At 40.6% G+C, this 20919-nt stretch overlaps 1 protein-coding gene across 22 annotated transcripts in view; it reads left to right on the top strand.

The window, feature by feature from the left end:
• ERC2 (ELKS/RAB6-interacting/CAST family member 2) overlaps positions 1–20919 on the top strand; it is a 979000-nt gene that overhangs the window by 20499 nt on the left and 937582 nt on the right. For 21 of the 22 annotated variants that reach the window (XR_002337959.1, XR_002337957.1, XR_002337956.1 and 18 more), the window contains exon 2: positions 19851–20645. Coding sequence is in view for 16 of the 22 variants with exons in the window: in XM_021070727.1 (XP_020926386.1) it covers positions 19989–20645 (657 nt within the window). In the remaining 6 variants the exon portion in view is untranslated. Of the gene's footprint in view, positions 1–956; positions 1126–19850; positions 20646–20919 lie in introns of all 22 variants that reach the window. The other variant, XM_021070713.1, reaches the window with a different exon arrangement.

Here is a 20919-nt window from a genome sequence, read left to right as displayed (position 1 = left end):
TAAAGCTTGTTATACCAAGTATTTACTAAGCCTCAGGCACTGTGCTGAGAGCACTTTCTCTGATTTAGTCATGACTCACCTTATTTTTGTGAAGTAGCTATTGTTATTCCTGAGGCCATTGTTACTTACCTAGATACTTAGTAAAGCTCAAAGAGGTTTGTTAACTGGCTCAAGGTTAAACAGATAATAAATGTGAGATTCAGAGCTCAAACACAGTATATGTTTAATCACTTAGCCAAGGTTTCTCAGAGATGGATGAGATCATTTTTTTAAAAAATAATTTTTTTGACAACTCCAGGGTTGTCGTAAATTATCATTACTGTAATGATACTTTTAACTGTATAAACATAAAGCTAGTGAGTTTTTTTTTTAAAGCTCCTACATCTCTATAAGACTTAAATCAATTTTGAAATTAAGTACACTTCATATTACTAATTCAAATTAACAACATTAATTTAACCACATTAACTAAATTGCTGCTTGTAACTGGAATATGATGCCAACTATTCTGGGCGGGTTCTTTGGCAGTCAGCTGGCCTACCCTGCTGTGTGCTAGGTGATGACTCAGTTCTCCCACCATATTCACAATATTCAACCTGTGTGAAGCTTTGCTTCATGCCAATGGACTTGACATCCCTTACCTTTCACTGGGTACGAATGTATCATTTAGATTCTCAGATCTATCTTTCTTCCCTTTTCTTTAGGGTAGAGCTTTTCATTAGGGTAGAGCTTGTTGCTTGTTGCTCAAACCTCAAAGGACATAGCTGCCATGATGCTCAAGAATATCCTTACATTATTTGCTTTCAGAAATGAAATTAAAAAAACCTTAAGTGCTCATGAGATTTGTAAATTCTTTAATAGTCACCACTATGGATCTGCCTCCTTCTCCTTAGTTTTTGCCCAGGTTAAAAACCTGGATTTTCTCTCTCTGGTTCTACTCTATCTTTCTTTCATAGGTCTCTCTCCATCTGAGACCACACCCTATCACTACCAGAAAGACTCTCACCTATTTCCAGTGTTCACAACACCTGACAGCCTTGTGCAGTAAACTGGAGTTGCTCATGTAAACCTGAATAAAGGGGCTATTACTCCCTTTTGAAATGGAGGAATTCGAGTCTCTGGAAGGTCAGAAACCATATTATATATTTGTTCTTGAAATATGTGTTGGATAGATTTAAACAATGATGCTTACTTCCCTTTTTTAAAATTATTTTTTCTTTTTATGGCCAAAACTGACATATGTAAGATGCTGAGCTAGGGGTCATATTGGACCTGCAGCTGCCGGCCTATGCCACAACCACAGCAATAGCAGATCCAAGCCGCATTTATGGCCTATGCCACAGCTTGTGGCAATGCTGGATCCTTAACTCACTAAGTGAGGCCAGAGATCGAACCCATATCCTCACGGACACTGTGCTGGGCTCTTAACCTACTGAGCTGCAATGGAACTTCTGTATTTCCCTTTCAATATGTTTTTTTTTTTTTTTGTTAGATAAGCTTACCTTTATCCATGCAGTAAGAGATTTAACTCAGTTACTTGATGATTTAAGATAGTTATTGACTCTTACTCACTATAATTTCAGTTTTCAGAGTGGTTACTGAATACTATTCAGCATGCTGAACTTGGCCCTTGCTAAAGGGTCATATGACCCCTCCATGGTGATCCATAATATTTTTGAGAAATCCCTGAATTAGGATATAGCATTTACTTTTTCTCTTCTTTCCAGAATACATAGATGAATGCTTGTGCCATTTGCACATTTAAGCCATTTCTATCCCTTGTGGTTGTTGTTTTGTTTGGAATAGCTTACAATCTTTGCTAAAATTTTTCCTTGTGTCTATGACTTTGTGTATATTCTTTTCTTATAAAAGACTATTTAGACATAATCCTTTCATGTTGTTTTCAAATGTAGAAAAATTTTGTGTGATTGGATTTTGGGGGCAAAGGGGTAGAGTTGTTACTCTTCTACCTTTCTATCATTTTCTCTGAAACATCTGTTAGTTGACAGATTGAGGACTTTTTTAGTGCAAGACCCAGTAATTCCTGAATTTTTGGTAAGTACACTATAGCTAGAGCTTTGCCAATTGACATTTTACATTTGCAGATTAAAGGAAATGCACAGATGTTTTAAAAACAAATCTAAAAACCTTATTTATCTCTTCAGTGCAACCAGTTTAATTTGTTACATTTATGAAACTTTATAAGGCAGTGAATAATATTGTTGTAATCAGTGTATTATATAAATCATAATTTTAAAAAAATTTGATTTGGCATCTCAAATTATTTTTTACTTCTACTGGTTATGGTTTGGGGTTTTGCTATGTATGTTAAACTTTTGGAGTTAGCTACTAGTCTGTTCCTTTAACAAAAGTTTTTAGGTGCTTCAGATTTTAAATTTAATTCCCTAGAATAAATTGATAGTGTTTGAAATTAAAACAATGAAAGTGGTCCATGTAAAGCACTATTAACTAATCCTTGGCATACAAGTCCTTATGTTGTAGTATAGAATATAGTCAGCCTCTTCACGTAAGTACCTTACCATAAAATATAGCCAAGGCAGTGGAACATGTAATCATGCTAAAACTGCACATGGAAAATAGTAGTTATAAAACATGTTTGAGGTAACTGAAGGAGAGAGTAGTGATGTGTGGATGAGTGTGCTTGAGTTGCAGAGAGCTTCTTGGGGAATGATGAGAAAGCATTTGTTAAAATCTTTGCTACATCAAGCTGGACTCCCCGCCCCTGCTGCCATTTGTATCGTTGTGATGTTTAAGGAGGAAATGGCTTATTATTGGGACTTTAGATATCTACAGATGTATGACATTGTAGCCTGCAGACCATGGGAAAATGCCTATTTTTCTGTCCAGTTGTAAAAAATGATTGATGTCTTGCACATTTTTGAATAGAGGACTGAGTTTGAGTCAGGAGTATCTGACAAGGCAAGCTTAGTGGACCGAGAGAATTCTAAGACAACTTTCAGGTTCAAAACCACTATGCCCTATTCTGGTAGCCTTGGGCTTATCAGAGTTAGTTTTTATTGAGTATTAGCTGTGTGCTGTGCATTGTACTAATTACTTTTCTTCTATCATCTTATTTAATCTTTCCCAAATCACTGTGAAAAGTACTGCTGTTACACTCATTTTACAGGTGAGAAAAATGAGGAACAGAGAAGTGAAGTAATTTGCTTAAGGCTACACATTAAGAAATTAGAGGATGGAGTGCCCGTCGTGGCTCAGTGGTTAACGAATCTGACTAGGAACCATGAAGTTGTGGGTTTGATCCCTGGGCTTGCTCAGTGGGTTAAAGATCCGGCGTTGCCATGAGCTGTGGTGTAGGTGGCAGATGCAGCTCCGATTCGACCCCTAGCTTGGGAACCTCCATGTGCCATGGGAGCAGCCCAAGAAATGGTAAAAAGATAAATAAATAAATAAATAAATAAATAAATAAATAAATAAATTGGAGGAGTTCCCGTCGTGACTCAGTGGTTAACGAATCTGACTAAGAACCATGAGGTTTCGGGTTTGATCCCTGGCCTTGCTCAGTGGGTTAAGGATCCGGCGTCATCGTGAGCTGTGGTGTAGGTCACAGACACTGCTCGGATTCCGTGTTGCTGTGGCTCTGGTGTAAGCCAGCAGCAACAGCTCCAAATTGGATCCCTAGCCTGGGAACCTCCATATGCCCTGGGAGCAGCCCCAGAAAAGGCAAAAAGACAAAAAAAAAAAAAAAAAAAAAAAAAGGAAAAAAGAAAAATTAGAGATATGACTCCAACCATGTCTGATTTTGAAGTCCCCTCTTTTCTTTTTCAAAACACTATGTTTCACCTCTCTGGCTACAATTACAAGATTATCGCATTCACTGCCATGGAAGTGATTTCAACCCTATGATGAAAATATCGTAATGTTAACTATGTTTTTTCAAATATTCAAAAATTGTTTTACGTATTATCTGTGTTCCCTTAGACCTGGACAAGAAAAGCGCCTACACAGGGCCTGAGGCTTTAGAAGGCCCACTCCGGCCATCATCTGAATGTACCTTTCCCATGGGGAGAGTTCTGCAGGCCCAAGTGGAGGTTCTTATCTGGAGCCTGTGCCTGCCCTTCCCAAGTCCCCTCTGCCTACCCACAAGCCTAGGACCTCCTTGCCTAAATTGACCCTGAGTAGTCTTCCAAGGTCTGCTTGGGCTTCACTGCCAGGTCTGCCCTTGTGAGGACAAACCATGCTATCATTATGTATACCAGTAGGCCTCGGGTTGCTGAGGGGCACATATTTGTGAGCCAGTGTCAACAAACTACTGCTTTGGGGCTAAATTCACCTAACATCTGTTTTTGTAAATAAAGTTTTATTGGAACACACCCACACTCATTTGGTTACAAATTGTCTGTGGCTGCTTTTGTGTTAAAATGGCACAATGAGTAGTTAGCACAGAGACCAAATGGCTCACAAAGTGTAAAATATTTACTGTTTGTTTTTTTAGAAAATGTTTGCTGGTGCCTGGTATAGAAAGAGCTAACTTGGTGTGCAGGCTGCAGAGTTCACAGGTGTGAGCCCCCTGGGGTATGTTTGAGCCAAGAGTGGGGAGAGAAGGATATTGGCTAAGGGATGGCTGCCTTTTGCCACCATGTTTTGTCCAGAGCCCTGAAGTGTCCAGAAATTCTAAGTTCAGGATTCAAACCTCACCTTCTACATCTTTATATTTGTCAAGATAGGAAGATAGAATGTATTTTATTTACCAGTTTGTTACCTCGATTTATACATAGACATATGGTACTTGGGCCTCTATCTGTACTCTTGGCTTGGGCCCCACAAATATTAGAACAAATGTTAAGACCCAGGATACAGTGTAAAGATTTAAAGTAGAAGGGAAGAGAGACTCTAAAAAATAATCACACAAATTCATATGGAATTATAATATGTGGAGGTGCTTTGGGGTCTTATATGGATTACCCAAAAACCTTGCTTCAAGTTTCATTTATCAAAATTAAACCAAAAATGCCAGAACTCACCTGCTAGTTTAGCTGGAAGTACCAGGTTTTTCCACTAGTAGTCTGCCCATCTCTTTCTACTTCTCCCTATCTCCCTTCCTGACTCCTTCCCCCAAATTACACTGCCCTAAAGTAAGAGGGAAATGAGTATAGATCCTGTACCCAAGCCCAGAAATGTTTTGTTCAACAATTGTACCTACACGTGATTGCATCTTTGTGCCACAAGATGTTACTGTTGAAGCTGATGTTTCTCAGGTGAAAAATACTGCAGCTTCCTCTATGGTCCCCACTATATGATCTTACAGGGGAAGGCCAATCCAGTCATCCAGTGGGCAAGCTCAGCCACAGGTGTGCCAGGCCTGTGTAGCAGATGCCATTGATGCCCCACCCACATCTCAATACTCACGACCTGTAGGAACATGAGGGCTTTCTCATGGCCTTCATGTAGCATAGACTGAAAGTGCCTGGGGAGCTGCTCTCCACCAGTGATGAATGAATACCTTGCCTTCACAGAGGGGTACCTTGAGATAGGCTCTACACCGTCTCTCAGAGCTCCTTCAGCAGGACTGAGTTCAGCCGGCCATAGCAGAAACCTCCTTGAAAATGTACCCTATGTTGATTTCCTTCACTTCCTTCCTTCACTTGCTTCCTTTCATGCCTTAGTACCAATCTCTCCCTTCAGTACTTCCTGGAAATACCTTCTAAATGAACCACCTGCTCCCAAATCCTAGTCTCAATGTTTGCTCTGGGGAATCCTACTAGGACACATGGACCTCCTCAGGAGTTACAGCCCCATTCCATGCACAGTGTTTTGCTCCATTGTACAGGTCCATTTGGCATGGAAGGGTCTCTGGGAGTTTCTTGCCTTACCCACATGCTTTGTGCACATAGACTTCTCCATGGCTCCTGGGTCACTGGTCTTGAGTCTCAATCCCCAACCTGGATTCCCTCCTATCTTGAAGGTAATAATTACTTTACTCTTGGAAACTCTTGTCTTATTTGTAACCATATTCATCTCCTCCCACAGATCTCACTTACTCTGAATCCTGGACATAATGACTGGGGTGTCAATGACATACTTCCCTAAAGACTCCAGAATCCTTTCTGCATAGCGAGTCTCTTCTTCATAGTTTCTATTTTTTGCAAACCAAGGATCTGAGGAGGGGCAACTTTGACGGGGTTATAAAAGGCTTTCTTACACCTCACCTGGAGGATTCAGGCTACATGGTTACTGTATTTAGCCTAAATAAGAGAGACATTCAGACAGTCCTTGCAGGGCAGATAAGGTCAGCTTCCCTTATATAAAAAATACCCTGTCTTTCATAGCATAAAAGAAAAAGTATTATGCTTTGAGACAACATAGCTGAGAGACCTGAGTTGTGGAGGGTATGCTGTTGGATGCTGTGATCTAAATGACTAATAGGAATTAGTCCTGCAAAGAGAACAGCATGTGTGAAGGCTCTGAGATAGGAAGGGACTTGATACATTTGAGCTACAAAAAGATGACCCAAGCAGAGTCAGTGAATAAAGTGGCAAGAAAGGACATTGGAATCTGAACCTATATGGCTTAGGCTATGGGAAGGACTTTGACCCTTGTCTAGAGAGCACTGGGAAGCTCTGAAAGGTTTTAAGTGGGTAAGGGGAGATATTTTGTGATCAGAATTGTTACTTAAAATAGTTTGGCTGGGAGTTCCTGTCATGACACAGAGGAAATGCATCTGACCAGGAACCAGCGGGTTCAATCCCTGACCTTGCTCTGTGAGTTAAGGATTCAGCGTTGCCATGAGCTGTGGTGTAGGTTTCAGATATAGCTCAGATCTGGCGTTGCTGTGGCTGTGGCTGTGGCTGTGGCTGGCAGCCACAGTTCCAATTCAACCCCTAGCCTGGGAACCTCCATATGCTGTGGGTGCAACCATAAAAAGCAAAAAATAAATAAATAAATAAATAAAAGATTTGGCTGATATGTGAGAAATAGAATGAAGGAGGATGAGAAAAGGGAGATGCTTTAGGAGGGTATGCCACAGCTTAAGCAAGTCATGTTGGTGCAATAGGATTGTGATAGTAGAAGTGGAGACAAGAAACAGACAAATTTTTGAGGTAGAATTGATAGGATTTGGTGATGGACTTAGGTAGATGATGAAGAGAACAAATTTTTATTGAAGATCTTTTATATGGCCAGAAGTAGTAAAATGTCAATGCTGTTAATAAGTAAAAGGGAATGGAGGGGACTGTGGCCAACTGTAGAATGCGTGCTGTTTCCTGAATAGGCAGCTGCTGGTTGGTTCTAACCAGTTGTTGCCGTGTAAGGAAGTGGACTTGACATTTGGTCAGACTTTCAGATTTTTCAGGAGAATCCAGAATCTGGATTTTAATATGAAATGTCTATATCTGTCTATGTTGGCAACTAGATCCGAATTCTAAGGAACATTATGCTAGCCATAGAGCACACATCTATATGTGGAATCTGGCTCCTGGGCAGCCGCTTCTTGCTTGAGATCTGACCTATACCATGTCTTCCTCTAGAAAGGTTTTAGAATTAACTGTAGTTTGTGACACAAAATATTTTAAAAGTTAGGGATGCCAGTAAAAAAAGGACGTCTTAAATTGGACTACATCTTGAGAGATACTGATGATCTCAGCTCACACGGTCTGTCAGCAGGGCTCAGGTGATGGGTTGAGGATGAGATCTGTGGAAATAAACTTAACCTAATTTAGAGCAGATAGCAGGAAGTGCTTTTTTCTTAAAATAGACCATTCTGGACCATGATAGTCTGAGATACTTAAGGTAGACAGGAATCAAGTCTCTCTTTACTTTTCTTTCCCCCTGAACTTACAGTTTAAGTGTCCTTAAACCTTTTAAGAGGGTGATTGGATGGGTGTACATTTTGTTTATGAATAGATATGTAATTAGAGAAAATATTTGTATAGGTTCATGAAACTTATAAGATTTTTAACTATTTTATGTTTGAACCTTAAATAGAACATACCCTTGGACTTTGAATTTTTTTATGAGGTTCTTTTAAAGGGAAAGGTGTGCAATTAATTTACTTGGTATTATATTCAGCAATATTTATCTATTTCGGTGCACAGTTTTACCTAACTAATAATTTATCCTTCCTAAGATTATATATCACAAGTATATAAGAAAGCAAGTGTTTTTAAGGGTTTACAAGAAAGTTCAATGATTGAGCCTATCTTGGCTTCAAATAGTATTTAAAACAATAAGATCTTAACTGCTACTTCATTTCCTATAATACATGTATTGGTGGGTGGAAAAGGATAGAAATGGTTTTTCTGAAGTCGTTAATGGGAAATAGAAGTCATTGCATTATTGATTGCTGAATAAAGTTGATCTTCTTGCTCTGTCTCAGGGATTCATTTCATAGAACTAAAAAAAAAAAGTCAGGATAATGCGAATTAGGAGTTGACAACCAAAAAAAGCCTGAGTGTCAAAACAAGTACCTAAAAATATATCAGGAGATTTAAGCACATCTGGGGTGGGGGTTGGGAGTTGGGAGTGACTCAGTAGAACAGGAAGGAGTCATCAGAGTTAGAAGGACTTGGCAACCATGGGAACTTGCTTTCAGTTTACCTTGTCAACTGGGCCTTTTCCTCATCAGTGAAATTGACATCACCCTATAAACTTCAGCTTTATGGATGTGCTTGTTCCAAGAAACCATCCCTGCTCTTTGTAAATTTGGTGAAAGAGACTAATTCCCAAATAGACAGTTGAACCTAGGTTGCTAATTAAAATTTACTGTTAAGAAGCAGATGTACAGGGGTAAAGAAACTATTCTGTTACCATTTGATGTTCTCTGGATTTCCTGTTTGGTTTGATAAGTTCTGTGGAATTGTACATGATACCTCTTGTTTGTTGTGATCTTGGAGTAATTAACATCAACCTGTTTCCTCACTGCTCAGACACACAACCTGCTGATTATTGAGTTGTCTTACTTTTGACATTCCAACTTCTTTTTCTTCTTCTTTTTTTGTCTTTTTAGGGCCATAACTGTGGCAAATGGAAGTTCCCATGCTAGGGGTTGAATTGGAGCCACAGCTGCCAGCCTATGCCACAGCGACAGCAACGCCAGATCTGAGCCATGTCTACGATGTATGCTGTGGGTCACAGCAACGCTGGATCCTTAACCAGCTGAGGGAGGCCAGGGATTGAACTTATGTCTTTATGGACACTAGTTGTGTTTGTTACTGCTAAGCCACAATGGGAACTCCCATTCTAGCTTCTTTATTGAGTCTTTGAAAAAATAAATACAGAATTATATTTACTTCTTATCCTGGAGGGCCAAAACTCCAGAAAGTCATTAGTTCAATCTTCTTTATTTCTTCCTTAGAGATCATTTCTGAGTCTTCTGGGTAAGTTTTCATGTCTCTGCCCTTAAAGCAATGCCTAGATCCTTTAATCATCTTCCCCTCAACTATATTAAATCTGAGATGAAGAAACCTCTGAAAAAGTCTATTCTGGTGGGTAAACTTCCCATAGACAGAAGCTGTGTCTGTTTCAATCATCGCTTTATCCCCAGCTTTCAAGACTGGGAATTAAACTGATGCTTAAAAAATAATCATTATACAAATAAAATTTAATGTTCAGTAAAACATTTCCAGGTATTCTTAAGGGAAAAAAGGTTCTCTTGTCAGTATCCTAAAGTCTCTGAGACATCTTGGTGTAAAATCAAAACCCCATTAAGCCTTGTTTATTTGAACTTTTAGAAACTATTGAGGAAGCACTGGGCTAAAGCAGAGCTGGTGTAGCATAGTGTTGCTACTTAGTAAATACTTGCAAGGTATATTTACTGAATATCCTATGATTCTGAATTAGATAATTCAGAGATTTTCAGTAGCATTCAAGAAAAGGTGGTGGCTTCTAGGCCATTGAGAATAAAGACCAGAGTCTATGGAGGAAAAATAGCCAAGTGTGAGGATGTGTGTATAAATTGTTTCAACGTATCTGAGGGAAATTTTAATAGCGGGTTTCCAAAAAAAAAAAAAAAAAAAAAAAAGGAGTTCCCGTCGTGGCGCAGTGGTTAACGAATCTGACTAGGAACCATGAGGTTGCGGGTTTGATCCCTGCCCTTGCTCAGTGGGTTAACGATCCGGCGTTGCCGTGAGCTGTGGTGTAGGTTGCAGACGCAGCTCGGATCCCGAGTTGCTATGGCTCCGGCGTAGGCTGGCAGCTACAGCTCCGATTGGACCCCTAGCCTGGGAACCTCTATATGCCGCAGGAGTGGCCCAAAGAAATAGCAAAAAGACCAAAAAGAAAAAAAAAATAGCGGGTTTCAAGAATCTTTAAATTTTGATCTTGGAATTTTACTTCTAGAACTTTATCCTAGGAAAATAATGGAGATGTATATAAAGCTTCATCATTCAGAATATCAATTATGATATTTTCTTTTTTATTTAAAAAAAATTTTTTTTTCTTTTTGCCATTTTCTTGGGCCGCTCCTGTAGCATATGGAGGTTCCCAGGCTAGGGGTCGAATCAGAGCTGTAGCCGCCGGCCTATGCCAGAGCCACAGCAACGAGGGATCCGAGCCATGTCTGCAACCTACACCACAGCTCATGGCAATGCCAGATCCCTAACCCACTGAGCAAGGCCAGGGACCAAACCCGAAACCTCATGGTTCCTAATCGGATTCGTTAACCACTGAGCCACGACGGGAACTCCAGATATTTTCATTTTAAAAAGAACTTACCTAAGTGTCCTGTGGTAGGTGATTGGTTGAGGAAATAATTAGACAGCCATTCAATGAAACATTAAGTGACTGCTTCAGTTCTTTTGCTGTATAACAACAACCAAAACCCTCCAAACTCAGGAGACTTTAAACAATAACTTATTATTTCCCATTGCCATGTGGGTTGATTGTGTGGTCCTTCATCTTGCACATAGTGTTGGCTATCACTCATATAACTGACTTCAGATGGCAGTTCAGCTGGGCTGGAAGGTCCAAGATCACTTGTCTTACTAGTCTGGCATCTCAATGCTGACTTTTGATGGAAATTCTTTGGTTCTTCTTATGATCTCTCTCTCCTTGTGGTAAGTCATCTTCTAGTGTCATTCTGTGTGATTTATCTTTCCAGTAAGAGAACTTGAACCTTTTAACTCTAGTTTCTAGGAAAGCAAAAACAGAAGCTGCTAGCTCTCTTTAGGGCTAGGCTCAGAGATGGAACAGTGTCACTTTTGCAATATTCGTTGGTCAAAGCTGTCACAAGGCCAGCCCAGATTCAAGAAGGGAAATAGAATCCATTCCTTCCTTTCTCCCTTCCTTCCTCCTTCTCTCCTTCCTTTCTTTCTTTCCACACCCGTGGCATATGGAAGTTCCTGGGCCAGGGATTGAATCCCAGCTCAGCTGTGACCTGTGCCACATCTGTGGTAGTGCCAGATCATTTAACCCACTGTGCTGGGCCAGGGATTGAACCTGTGCCTCCATAGGGACTTGAGCCACTGCAATCGGATAGAATCCATTTCTTCTTCTTCTTCTTCTTTTTTTTTTTTTTGTCTTTTTAGCGATGCACCAGCAGCATATGGAGGTTCTCAGACTAGGGATCTAATCAGAGCTACAGCTGCCAGAGCCACAGCAGTGCCAGATCCGAGCCACGTCTGTGACCTACACCACAGCTTACGGCGATGCTGGATCCTTGACCCACTAAAGCAAGGCCAGGGATCAAACCCACAACCTCATGGTTCCTAGTTGGATTCATTTCCACTGAGCCACCACAGGAACTCCAGAATCCATTTTTTGATGGAAGGAGAGACAAATGTTCAGGAAGGGGAGGAATTTTGGTGGCCATCTTTGAGGACTTATGATTTATAAATTGTGTTTTATAAATATATCTTTTGGCATTAATGTTAAGTGGAAAAAGGAGCTGTTAAGAATAAAACATTGAGGAGTTCCCGTTGTCGTGGCGCAGTGGTTAACGAATCTGACTAGGAACCATGAGGTTTCGGGTTCGGTCCCTGCCCTTGCTCAGTGGGTTAACGATCCGGCGTTGTGGTGAGCTGTGGTGTAGGTTGCAGACGCGGCTCGGATCCCGAGTTGCTGTGGCTCTGGCATAGGCTGGCAGCTACAGCTCCGATTCGACCCCTAGCCTGGGAACCTCCATGTGCCGTGGGAGCGGCCCAAGAAATAGCAAAAAAACCCAACCCCCCCCCCAAAAAAAAACAAGAATAAAACATTGAGGAGTTCCCGTCGTGGCGCAGTGGTTAACGAATCTAAGAACCATGAGGTTGTGGGTTCGATCCCTGGTCTTGCTCAGTGGGTTAAGGATCTGGCGATGCCGTGAGCTGTGGTGTAGGTTGCAGATGCAGCTCAGATCCTGCATTGCTGTAGCTCTGGCATAGGCCGGTGGCTACAGCTCCGATTCGACCCCTGGCCTGGGAACCTCCATATGCCACAGGAGCAGCCCTAGAAAAGGCAAAATGGCAAAAAGACCAAAAAAAAAAAAAATTGATCAAAAAGCACAAGACTTTATATAGAATATAATACTAATTTTGTCTAAAATTATACATATACACACTTAAAAGGAATTGGAAGCAATAACATCAGCTTGTTAACAGAGGTTGTCTATGAGTGACAAAATTGAGAGTATTTTAATTTTCTTCTGTGTATATATATATATAATTTAGAAATTGTATATAATCATCAATAAATTGTTTTAAAAGTTAAGAAAAATATTGCTGCAAATGGCATTATGTCATTCTTTTTTATGGCTGAGTAGTATTCCATTGTGTATATATACCACATCTTCCGAATCCAATCATCTGTCGATGGACATTTGGGTTGTTTCCATGTCCTGGCTATTGTGAATAGTGCTGCTATGAACATGCGGGTGCATGTGTCTCTTTTAAGTAGAGTTTTGTCCGGATAGATGCCCAAGAGTGGGATTGTGGGATCATATGGAAGTTCTATGTATAGATTTCTAAGGTATCTCCAAACTGTTCTCCATAGTGGCTGTACATACTGAGTGAAATGAGCCAGAAAGACAAAGACAAATACCATATGATATCACTTATAACTGGAATCTAATATCCAGAACAAATGAACATCTCCTCAGAAAAGAAAATCATGGACTTGGAGAAAAGACTTGTGGCTGCCTGATGGGAGGGGGAGGGAGTGGGAGGGATTGGGAACTTATCAGACACAACCTAGAATAGATTTACAAGGAGATCCTGCTGAATAGCATTGAGAACTTTGTCTAGATACTCATGTTGCAACAGAACAAAGGGTTGGGAAAAAAATGTAATTGTAATGTATATATGTAAGGATAACTTGATCCCCTTGCTGTACAGTGGGAAAATAAAAAAAAAAAATAAAAAATAAAATAAAAGTTAAGAAAAATAATCATTTATTGTGCCATTTAGGAAGTCCTGACAAATTTCAAAGATTATGAGATATATGTGTTATATTCTACAATCCCAGTGCCATGAAATTAGGACAACAAAGTTTTAGTCAAAAACTTCTATCCACTTTGATATTGTATTTATTTATTTATTTATTTTTGTCTTTTTAGGACTACACCCGTGACATATGGAGGTTCCCAGGCTAGGGGTCGAATCGGAGCTATAGCTGCCAGCTTACACCACAGCCACAGCAACTTGAGATCCAAGCCATATCTGTGACCCACCCACAGCTCATGGCAATGCCAGATCCTTCACCCACCGAGCAAGACCAGGGATTGAACCTATGTCCTCATGGATACTAGTCAGATTCTTTTCGGCTGAGCCACGGCAGGAGCTCCTACTTTGATATTTAAAATATTCCTGGGGATAAAAAAATTTTTAAAAGAAAAATAGCAGGTTATTTACAAAAGAGTTCTATATGTAAAACATAATGCCGGAATTCCTGTCATTGGCTCAGCTGTTAATGAACCTGACTAGTATCCATGCAGATGTGGGTTCCATCCCCAGCCTTGCTCAGTGGGTTAAGGATCCAGCAATTGCCGTGAGTTGTGGTGTAGGTCGCAGACTTGGCTCAGATCTGGTATTTCTGTGGTTGTGGTGCAGGCCAGTGGCTACAGCTCTGATTCGACCCCTAGCCTGGAAACCTCCATATGCCACAGTGTGGCCCTAAAAAGACAGTAAAAAAACCCCTCAAACCCTGGAGTTCCCATCGTGGCTCAATGGTTAACAAATCCAACTAGGAACCATGAGCTTGCAGGTTCGATCTCTGGCCTTGCTCAGTGGGTTGGGAATCTGGCGCTGCTGTGAGCTGTGGTGTTGGTCAAAGATCCCACATTGTTGTGGCTCTGGCATAGGCCAGCGGGTACAGCTCCGATGAGACCCCTAGCCTGGAAACCTCCATATGCCATGGGTGTGGCCCTAGAAAAAGACAAAAAACAAACAAACAAAACCCCATGACATTGTAAATCAACCATGATTCAATTAAAAAAGAAAAAACAAACCAAAAAACCCCAAAATAAAAATAACAAATAGACAAACTTTTGTCATACTGTCATTTAGAGAAACAGAAAAATACGAACATTGTTAGGAATGAGATGGAGACGTATTTGGAAGAGGTTTCAAAAATTTGAAGGAAAAGTTAACAGAGCATCATCAGGAAGACTGAAAAAGCTCAATGGAATAGATTTTCTGAAGAAACATTTTAAGGCTCATTGGCACAAAATAGGCAGCAAAACTGAATAGATCAGTAAACAGTAAAAAGTGAAAAGATAATCAGCAACTCAGCCCATTTAATTCTATGGTTGTATTCTATGAAATGTTTCAGAAATAAGTCTCATGCTAAATGTTTCAGAGCATATGAAAAATGGAAAGCTTCTCAGTCTGTTCTATGACACTAGGATAAACCTGATACTAAACCTAGAAAAAGAATTCAAGAAAATTGTGGGCTATTATCAACATATATCATTTTTTAAGTAAAGAAACATTATTTCAAACTAGTAAATATAGGCGTTCCTGTCTTGGTGCAGCGGAAACAAACGACTAGGAACCATGAGGTTGTGGATTCGATCCCTGGCCTTACTCAGTGGGTTAAGGATCTGGCATTGCCATGAGCTGTGGTGTAAGTTGCAGATGCGGCTCGGATCCCTCGTTGCTGTGGCTCTGGTGTAGGCTGGTGGCTACTGCTCCAATTCGACCCCTAGCCTGGGAACCTCCACATGCTGTGGGAGCGGCCCTAGAAAAGGCAAAAAGACAAAAACAAAACAAAACAAAAAAAACCCCCAAAACTAGTTAATGTATCTGTGTATATTATGTGTTATGTGTGTTGCACCTGTGTTTCCAGAAGGAGCAAGCCCCCCCCGCCTTTTGCTTTTTAGTGCTGCACCCACCGCACTTGGAGGTTCCCAGACTGGGGGTCAAATTGGAGCTACAATTGCTGGCCTATGCCACAGCTACAGCAACATCAGATCCAAACTGCATCTGTGACCCACACTACGGCTCACAGCAATGCCGGATCCCTAAACCACTGAGTGAGGCCAGGGATCGAATCCCCAACTTCATGGATCCTAGTGAGGTTCGTTTCTGCAGTGCCTCCATGGGAACTTCCCAAATCCACTTTTTGTTTGTTGGTTATTGTAGTTCTCCAAAGCCTTGGCCAGCTAAGCTGGTAAAATCACTGAAGGTGCAGCACTAAATACCTGTTTAGGTATATATTTTATTGAATTAGGTTGAAACCTCAAATCTAGCTAGAGACCTCAGAAATATCTGCCTCCTAGACACAAGAGAGGAGAGAGAAGGACAAGTTGGATTTCATCACTGTTTCTTGGAAACTGTAAGTGGTGGCTCAGCTAGGACCTAGATTCCTGGATTCTAAGCATAACAAAAATGATCAGTTCATTTAACTATTGGAATTCTAGAAAGAATTTTTTTTTTTTTTTTACTTAAGGTGATAGTGATAAACACCTGCTTTAAAAAAAAAAAAGACGAGTTCCAGTCGTGGTTCTGTGGTTAACGAATTTGACTAGGAACCATGAGGTTGCGGGTTTGGTCCCTGGCCTTGCTCAGTGGGTTAAGGATCCGGCGTCATCGTGAGCTGTGGTGTAGGTCACAGACGCTGCTCGGATCCCGTGTTGCTGTGGCTCTGGAGTAGGCCAGTGGCTACAGCTCCGATTTGACCCCTAGCCTGGGAACCTCCATATGCCGAGGGAGCGGCCCAAGAACTGGCAAAAAGACAAAAAAAAAAAAAAAAAAAAAAAAAAGAAAAAAGAAAGATCTTGGAGTTCCCTGCTGTCTCAGCAGATTAAGGATTTGGCATTTTCACTGCTTTGGCTCTGGTTGCTGCTGTGACACAAATTCCATCGCTGGCACTGGAACTTCTGCATGCAGAGGATGTGGCCAAAAATAGAATTAAAATAAAATAAAATACTGTTATTTAAAAAAAAAACGAGTTCCCATTGTGGCTCCATGGGTTAAGGACCTGACATATGTCCATGAGGATTCAGGTTCAATTCCTGGTCTCGCTCAGTGGGTTAAGGATCAGCGAGGTCACAGAAGCAGCTTGGATCTGGTGTTGCTGTGGCTGTGGCATAGACCTCAGCTGCAGCTCCAGTTCCACCTCTAGCCTGGGAACTTCTATATGTTGCAGGTATGGCTGTTAAAAAAAAAAAAAACAAAACGTATCAAATAGATAACCTATTTTTACACTTCAAGGATCCAGAAAAGAAGAACAAGCTAATCCTCAATTTAGTAGGAAGAAGAAATAACAGAGATTAGACTAGAAATAAATAAAATAAAGACTAAAAATACAGTGGAGAATATCCTTATTATAGAAAATTTAGAACATGTAAATAAATAAAAGGAAGAAATTCAAAACCATTTTGAACCCCACCACTGTTAACATTTTGATGTGTGTTGTTCCAGTCTTCTCTGCAAGTTAGTGTCTATGTATTTGTGTTTTACAATGTGAATTGACTGTAAAATGTTTTGTAGTCTGCTTCCTCCCCACACTACTAGTCTGTCATGAGCATCTTTCCATTTCACTAAATATTCATGTAATAATCACATTATTCCACTTTCTATCTGTCTCATCATGTAACCGAATTTCTATTGTTGGAAATATTGATGCACCTTTTTTTTAACAGAGCAGATTATTCATGCAAAAATGTTAGACACAAAATGATTTTTGCATATTTTCACGTACAACAAAATTAAGCTTTGAATAATATAAATATTTGAAACTAAATTCCTTAGTTAGCAACAGGTGTATAATTCTTTGGAGGGATTTTTCAGGGAAAGGAGAACCCTGTACAAAAAATATTTGTTTATACATATGTGAGGACTCTCTAGAGAGGGCATAAATGACATATACCCTAACTAGAACTGAAGGTAGCAGAAAAGGAAATTTATGGATGAATGTATCAGTTATCTGTTGCCTCAGTAATACTGCAAAACAGCCAACCATAAAACATCAGTGACATACTTCAAAGTATTTATTTAGTCCATGCATGTATGGGGCTCACTGGATCTCAGATGGATTTGCTCATGCATCTGTGGTCAGCTGCTGGTTTGCTAGGCAGCTCTGCTGATCTTGGTTGGGTTGCTTAGATGTCTTGGGGTAGATTGGCTATTGGCTTGGACACTTTTACTCTATTTTATGTTTCTTTTCTTTAAGCAGGCTAGACTAGGCCTGTTCTAATTGCTATGATAGAAGAAAATGAGCAAGAGGGTAAACACTCAAGTGCTCTTTCAGGTCTCTGCTTGCTTCACATTTGCTGTCACAATATTGGCCAAATCAAATCGTATGACTCAACCCACAGTCAGATTGGGAGGGCACAGCCAAGGACCAAGATACAGGAAAGGGTAAAGAATTAGAAACATGCATGTATTCAGTCTACCTGGCATATAGTTAAAATGGCCTAGGGATCGATATGGCATCAATGATTGCTGGATCCAGCATATCATGTGATATCACCCAGTTTGATTTCACACTATTCAGTTTGGCTCTTCTTTCCTTTGCATTAGCTTCACTCTCAGGGAAGCACTTTCCACATGATGATACTCAGAAGCTCCACCTGAAAGCAAGAAATTCTAGCTGAAAAAGAGTTTACCTTTCCCAGTTGTTCCAGTTAAAGTCACAACATAGAGTGTTTCTGGACCAGTGTAGTTCATATGCCCATCCCTAAATCAGCTGTCATGTCTAGGGGATGGAATATGATGACTGGCCAGGCCTGGGTCATGTTGTCATCACTGGTACCCTTCAGGATGGAGCAGAGGGAATCAGCCTTACCTAAACCTAATGAGCTGTGGGTAAAGAGTTGGGAACAATTTCTGTAAGGAAAATAATATTACCAGAAAGGGTGGTAGAGGAGGGAGAATGAATAATAGGCAGATAAAAATAAAAGATGTACAATGCTGTTAATGCATTTATCTCATTGACGCTACCAACAAAAGTATTCACTCTTCTGTGCTAGATATCAAACTGGGTATTTTAGAAAACGTCATCATACCTATTTCTCATAATACTATGAGTTAGATGATTTTACCTACATTTTGTTGTTTGGAGAAAGGAAGCTCCTAACAGTTAAATATTTGCCTAGGGTCACTCGACTTGTCAGTATTAGAATGGATATTTGAATGTCAGTTTGCCCTCCTCCAAAATCCCTGTGGTCTTAGTGTCTAACAGCTGAAGAAAAGGAAAGAACACTAAACATACCCTAAGAGAAAGAGGAAGAGGCCATGTTGCATCCCATTAGGGCCATTTGGATCCTTACGCTGAAGGGGTTATCACAATCCTGTAGCCATGGCTACGTAAAATCTGTACCAAACTACTTGAAAAACCAAGACAGGGAGCTTTTCTCTCGGGGCTGTGGGACCAGGAACTCTAACATGGTATATTATTTCCCTGTGCCATTTCTGTACAGTTGTAGAGTGGTTAATATAATTTTTATTTCTTTTTTTCTTTTTTGGCCACTACACAGCAAATGGAGGTCCAGGGCTAGGGGTCAAATCAGTTGTGGCGTTCAGCACAGCTGAGGCAACATCTGATTCTTAACCCACTGTGCCAGGCCGGGTATTAAATCTGTGTCCCACTGCTCCAGACACACTGCTGATCCCATTGATCCATAGTGGGAACCCCTGATGTGAATTTTTAGGTCAACCAAAATGGAAAGGAATTTTCAACACACTAACCTGAAAACAACAACAACAACAACAACAACAACAACAACAAAAACCCACTAGCCTGAAACATGAAAGGGGAAAGAGACAGGACCATGATTTTCTCTGGTGGTAGTATTTAGAATCCAGCTGTATGTATAGGAGACTTGTTGGTTGAGCCACCTCTTTTCTTCTAGCTCCAAGATGGCCAATAGGTTCCAACACATGTATCTTGTTGATTGGTAAACCACCTATAGTGTTGTATTGAAAAGAGTTCTGAATTTAGTGGCAGAGAAGCCTGTGATGAATTAGTGATGTCTGTAATGGGTACAGGACAGAGAGGTTAACAACTGCTTGACTATCATTTGACATCCTGGGAAGCAACAGCTTCTCAGAGTTACTATCAAGCCACTTGTGAGTGGGGGTCATGTCCCTAGGATGGAGTATTTCATAGCTAAGGCATCTATGATTAAAGAATCCTATGGTGGATTTTTTGGAAGTCCCAGCAGTCTTTTAACACATACTGAAAGGCAGAGCCTTCATTTTCCTAAGGATAAAGGAGCTTCTTTTTCACTCAGAACTTTTGACCTTGCTAGGGATCAGGGTGGGGGATATTTACAAACATTTTACATGTAATAAGTAAAGTTTAGGGTCACTTTTCTTTTTAGATAAGCATAAGTGTGACTACTTATCATTATCATCACTGATCTATCATCTCTATATTTTTTTAAAACATAATGAAATTAGAGTCAAAATTCTAAAGAAATTTGTTTTTTATTATCTTTTTTTTCTCTCATTTTTCAGATTTCTGATTGGATGCATTTTCTGGTACAGACTGAAAAGAATGCAGTAAAAATTCTGGCCAACAGTGGAAATATTGGCTTAATCTCCACTTTAGTATAGCATTCCTTCTCTTCTGTAGCACCTCATAATAGAAGAAAAATGTATGGAAGTGCAAGAACAATCACCAATTTGGAAGGTAGTCCTTCCAGATCTCCTCGTTTGCCAAGGTCTCCCCGTTTGGGCCACCGAAGAACAAGTAGTGGCGGAGGTGGAGGAACAGGCAAGACTCTGTCCATGGAGAATATCCAGTCCCTTAATGCAGCCTATGCTACATCTGGACCCATGTATCTGAGTGATCATGAAGGGGTAGCTTCAACAACTTACCCGAAGGGTACTATGACTCTGGGAAGGGCCACAAATCGAGCCGTGTATGGAGGCCGAGTCACAGCTATGGGGAGTAGTCCCAATATTGCTTCTGCTGGGCTTTCCCACACAGATGTCCTCTCATATACAGATCAACATGGTGGTCTGACTAGCTCATCCCATCATCACCACCACCAGGTCCCCTCCATGTTGAGGCAGGTAAGGGATAGCACAATGTTAGATCTTCAGGCCCAGCTCAAGGAACTTCAGAGAGAGAATGACCTCCTCCGGAAAGAGCTTGACATCAAGGACAGCAAGTTGGGATCTTCCATGAACAGTATCAAGACCTTCTGGAGTCCCGAGCTCAAGAAGGAGAGAGTCTTGAGGAAAGAAGAGGCAGCCCGGATGTCTGTCCTTAAGGAGCAGATGAGGGTTTCCCATGAAGAAAATCAGGTAGGTTATGACTCATCTTGGTGTTTTTTAGCCTTGGCTTCTCACTCAGTCATTGATGCTTTGCAGATGGTACCATGCCTGTGCAGAAGAAAGTTTGACATCATCAAGAAAGCTATGGCTCAGTATGTGTTTGACTTGGAAACTACAAGAAGGCATAGGAAATATAAGGTTACAGTTTGTCATCTCCTTATTATCCAATAACCTTTCACAGTGTTACAGAAGACAGAGGAATCATTCCTCATTGGCTAACTTTTAAACTTGGTTAATTTTGTTT

The sequence above is a fragment of the Sus scrofa genome, chromosome 13 (genome assembly GCF_000003025.6).
Source record: "Sus scrofa isolate TJ Tabasco breed Duroc chromosome 13, Sscrofa11.1, whole genome shotgun sequence".
NCBI lineage: Eukaryota > Metazoa > Chordata > Mammalia > Artiodactyla > Suidae > Sus > Sus scrofa.
Note: the sequence above shows the minus strand (reverse complement) of the source record. Positions and strands in the feature narration are given on the sequence as shown.